At 45.1% G+C, this 4,017-nt stretch overlaps 1 protein-coding gene across 2 annotated transcripts; it reads left to right on the forward strand.

Moving 5' to 3' along the window:
• The first annotated feature begins 1,549 nt into the window (after positions 1 to 1,549).
• Positions 1,550 to 3,777, forward strand: LOC123447000 (pentatricopeptide repeat-containing protein At2g30780-like). Of its 2 annotated transcripts, XM_045123549.1 has the most exons (3): positions 1,550 to 1,835; positions 2,687 to 3,056; positions 3,135 to 3,777. In XM_045123549.1, exons 1-3 carry the CDS (start codon positions 1,596 to 1,598, stop codon positions 3,686 to 3,688), a joined length of 1,164 nt encoding a protein of 387 aa, XP_044979484.1. In that variant the 5' UTR covers positions 1,550 to 1,595; the 3' UTR covers positions 3,689 to 3,777. The 2 variants fall into 2 exon arrangements, with proteins under 2 accessions (XP_044979484.1, XP_044979483.1); XM_045123548.1 differs by having other exon boundaries at positions 1,552 to 1,835; positions 2,687 to 3,777.
• The last annotated feature ends 240 nt before the right edge of the window (positions 3,778 to 4,017 follow it).

Raw genomic sequence — 4,017 nt, forward strand, 5'->3', positions numbered from 1 at the left:
GGTAAGAGATAGGGTTCCTCAGCTAGAAGAACCCTTTATATAGTGGGGGGAAAAATCAGACCGTTTTCCCACTCTCTGCCCGAGATCCAGCGGTACTACCACTGAGCAGGAGCGGTACCACCGCTGGGCCTCTAGCGGTACTACCGCTGACACCAGCGGTACTACCGCTGGCCCCTTGGTAGTGCACACGCACTACTACCGCCGGGAAAGTCTTCGCAAAAGGGTCCGTCCACGAACTACCGCTAGGTAGGTGGAACAAAGCACCTGGAGCGGTACTACCGCTGGCTGCAGCGGTACTACCGCTAGCAGTCCAGCAGTACTACCGCTGGAACCAGCGGTACTACCGCTGGGGACCAATTTGCAACGATGCCAAGACGAATAGGCGAGGGCCGCTCCAAAAGATAAGGAAAGGGAGAATGTGAAGTGTGCGTGTGTAGAGATAGATTCCACCCAAACCTTTCCACTACGGATCCCCTCTTAATAGTACGACTTTCCTATGACTCAAATAAAGAGAATCGTAGAGAGCGCCGTGCTTCCGTTCCAGGAGAGAGGAGACGTGTCGTCTCGTGCCGTTGACGTGTGTTACCTGAAACCTTGACACACACGGTTAGTCCTGTACGGTACTGTCATCAATCACCAAAATTACTTAGGCATAAACTATGCCCCAACAGCCTTGATCGGTAGCGCCACCCTAAGCACATGTGCCCAACCTTCATCTTCCATCGCCGCACGCCATTCGTGTGGGCTGTTGATAAGTGTTAGAAATGACAAAACGATAAAAAATCTTTTCGTTTGCAGGTTCTTTTTCGATGCACACATATTTTCCGTTCGTGGTCCATCTTACGACGGATGAAGTTTTGAGACATTTTCATGAAGGCTACTGTACGAATGGAGCAGGTGGCGAGAGATATTTTTATCCCACATGGATGACAGCGTGATCTTCGAATATGTTCTCCATAGACGACGACGATTTACGTCTACATGATTGTATTACATCTGTTGCAGTTCTATTTTACGTAGTTTTCAACTGTGGCTACTGTGAATGTGTGCATCTTAGGTATGTAGAGGCTGAGTTGTAATATAAAAACCCTTTATAAAAAAAAAGTTGATGAATCCTAACAAAATGTACCAGACGACGAGAGGGATTTGGGATCTTACTCGTGGTAACATCATGGCTAAGGCGTTTGATGACGGCGGTGCATGTGAGCCTATTTGAACTATGATGACATTTGATGGACCGTGTGTACTGTGTTAGTGGTTTTTTGAATGAACTTGTTTATTCGGTGGTTTTGATATAAGTTGTTGTTATGTCCGATGTATTTGATGAATACTTATGCTGACAGTTGAACTGTGACGTGATGCATTCGAATATTCGATGTTTGTGTTGGAATGTGATCGATTTGTTAGAACAGTTTGAGCAACAGACTTCAAAAATCGTGAAACAAAAATTTATAGGACAGGGGATCTCCTGCGGAATAGTTATTTCGCTAATTTATTTTTAGTAAAATAGAATAACGAGCTGGCACTTTCAGTGTATTTCAGTACTCCACAGGAGTACATGGGATCTGCTAGAAGCTGCCCCGAGCTCATCATCGATGGCTATCGCTGCCGCTCGTCGGCGCCTGTGGCGCGGGATGCGAACTGCAGCCGCCGCCACCGCGTCAGGCGAGGAGCTGTACGGGTCCCTGCTCTCGCGCCTGGTGGCGGAGCCGGAGTGCCGCGTGAAGGCCACCATGGAGGAGGCGACCTCCTCGGTCCCGCACCGCGACGGCGCCTTCTGGGAGCCCCTTGCCGCGGCCCTCCTCCGCGCCTCCTACCCAGCCAAGGCGCACCTCGTGAGCTCCTCACACCCTCCACTTCCAATCCATTTGTGATTTCTCCGTAGTTCTATTTAGCAGCAGCATTCGAGATCCCGAAAGCTCTCACAAGAACAGCAGCAGAAATCAAACAAGGAAATTGAATTTCAGGCACGATTTCCGGTTTCGTATTGATAATTTTGGAGAAATTTCCCCAGATTTAGATACTGATCAACTAGGTTTACTTTTTTTTTTTTTGACTGAACTAGGTTTACTTCTAATAATACTAGAGAAATAGCAAGCCAAGGCACCAAGCGATATTTCAACTCTTTCCCACCCCCTGTGTTTTATAGCTGACAGATTCACTGATGTAACAATCCTAACTGAAAGATAAAAGTAACTACATGCGGGTAATTAACAGCCAACACAACGACGCGGTAAGAGGGTGACTCCAGCACCATGGATTTTAACTCGTCTGGTTAACCTGTCGAAGTGGTATGCTCTTGTTTCTTCAGAACAGAGAGTTCAGGCTAAGGGGGGAATTCAGAGATGCAGGGCTGACAGCTTTGTTCATAGTTTTATTTACTAGTCCCTCCGTTCCATAATATAAGAGCGTTTTTGGCACTAGTGTAGTGTCAAAAACGCTCTTATATTATGGGACGGAGGGAGTAGAAGCGATCGAGAAATTCTCCTGCCCCCTTCTCCCACGTGTTAGAAGCAGATTTGTGATGCATGTAATGGCCTGACGTATAGCAGATAGCTTAGTCTATAGCCAATATGATCAGTGAGTTTTGTGTGGTAGTTTTTCTGGATTCATGAGATTTCTTCTTTGTATTTCTAAAGACAGATCTTTATTACGGTGAATTGATATGAGCTCAGCATTGGATCAGGTCTTGGAATGGAAGCTAGAGAAGCTACTAAAGGAAGGGGTTAATAGTCATAATTGTGAACCCTACTCGACAATGATCCATTTCTGTGGAGATACAAGGAATGCAGCTCTTGCAATGAGAGTCTTTGAGTGCGCAGAGGCACGGGGAATTCAACTGAACACTGGCATTTTCAATGCTCTTATTAACACTTTCTTGGCTGTCGGAGATCTCCTTGCTGCAGTGACCTTATACGAGACCATGGAAGAAATGGAGGACTCCAAACCTGACCGTGCTACATACGATGCATTCATATGTGCATTTTCGCGACTCCGAAGTGGCGATGCTATGATGAGCTGGTACTTGGCTGCAAAGAATGCAGGGTTTATTCCAGGTATTCAAGCCTTCGAATCTTTGATGGTGGGATTTGTTCTGTTGAACAAGCTAGATGATGCTGAGTTGGTCTTCACAGATATGGTTTCATTTGAAATGAAGCCAACCTGTACTATTTTGGAGGCCAAGCTTGAGGTGTTTTCTAGAACAGAAGAGGTTAATAGGGTCAAAAGTTTCATAAAACTTGTCAGTGATGGCAACTGGGAGTTGAATAAAGCTCTGGTTGACAGACTAACAAGACTATGCCTGGATGGATGTGAAGTTGATGGGATGGAACAGCTGCTCGCTCTAATCCAAACAGAAGCACACTTTAGTTCTGTAACTCAATTGCATTGTGAAATTATCAGATTCTATGCTAGTGCAGATCTCTTGTCAGATATGGAACATGCAATAGACCGGATGTTGAATGACGGCATGATGTTTCTGTGCGCAGAGGATGTTGAGGCTGTTATCTGTTCATATTTTCGTCACAAGGCCTTTGATAGGTTGGAGATGTTTTTAAACCGCATTCAAAGCTTGTACATGCTCACCCGCTCTAGCTACGATATATTAGTTGCTGGATTTCGGAGGTTTGACTTGCATCAAAGACTTGAGGCAACCATAAAAGATATGAGGGAAGCTGGATTTGCATGAGGTTCCAAAGAAGTATGTACACTGGCTTCCTTTGTTTGGTATTTGCAGAAGTTATAAATAAAGTGCATCAACACCAGATCTTGGTGCCACTTTTCCTAGCTCTAATTAGGTTTAGGAACGATCTCTCACAGTCACAGTATCATGTTGATTGTTTATCTATTTAGCCAAGATGTCACAAAACTGTAGTGCATAGAATATGTGGCGGTTTGTGTAGTGGGGATAGGTTTTAAACTTCTACAGGCCAGTGAGAGGTTTTTTGCTGCCTAACATGCCATTTAGGTATGTAGTTCATGTTTTTGCTGTGAGGTGTTATCATATTTCACCTTATT

This window comes from Hordeum vulgare, chromosome 4H (genome assembly GCF_904849725.1).
Source record: "Hordeum vulgare subsp. vulgare chromosome 4H, MorexV3_pseudomolecules_assembly, whole genome shotgun sequence".
Lineage (NCBI taxonomy): Eukaryota > Viridiplantae > Streptophyta > Magnoliopsida > Poales > Poaceae > Hordeum > Hordeum vulgare.

What these genes read in the sequence shown, in the direction of transcription:
- LOC123447000 (XM_045123548.1), top strand. Translation starts at nt 1,596, where the DNA reads ATGGCTATCGCTGCCGCTCGTCGGCGCCTGTGGCGCGGGATGCGAACT. An exon ending in ACCCAGCCAAGGCGCACCTC is followed by an intron (nt 1,836 to 2,686) that starts GTGAGCTCCTCA and finishes GCATTGGATCAG; the next exon opens with GTCTTGGAATGGAAGCTAGA.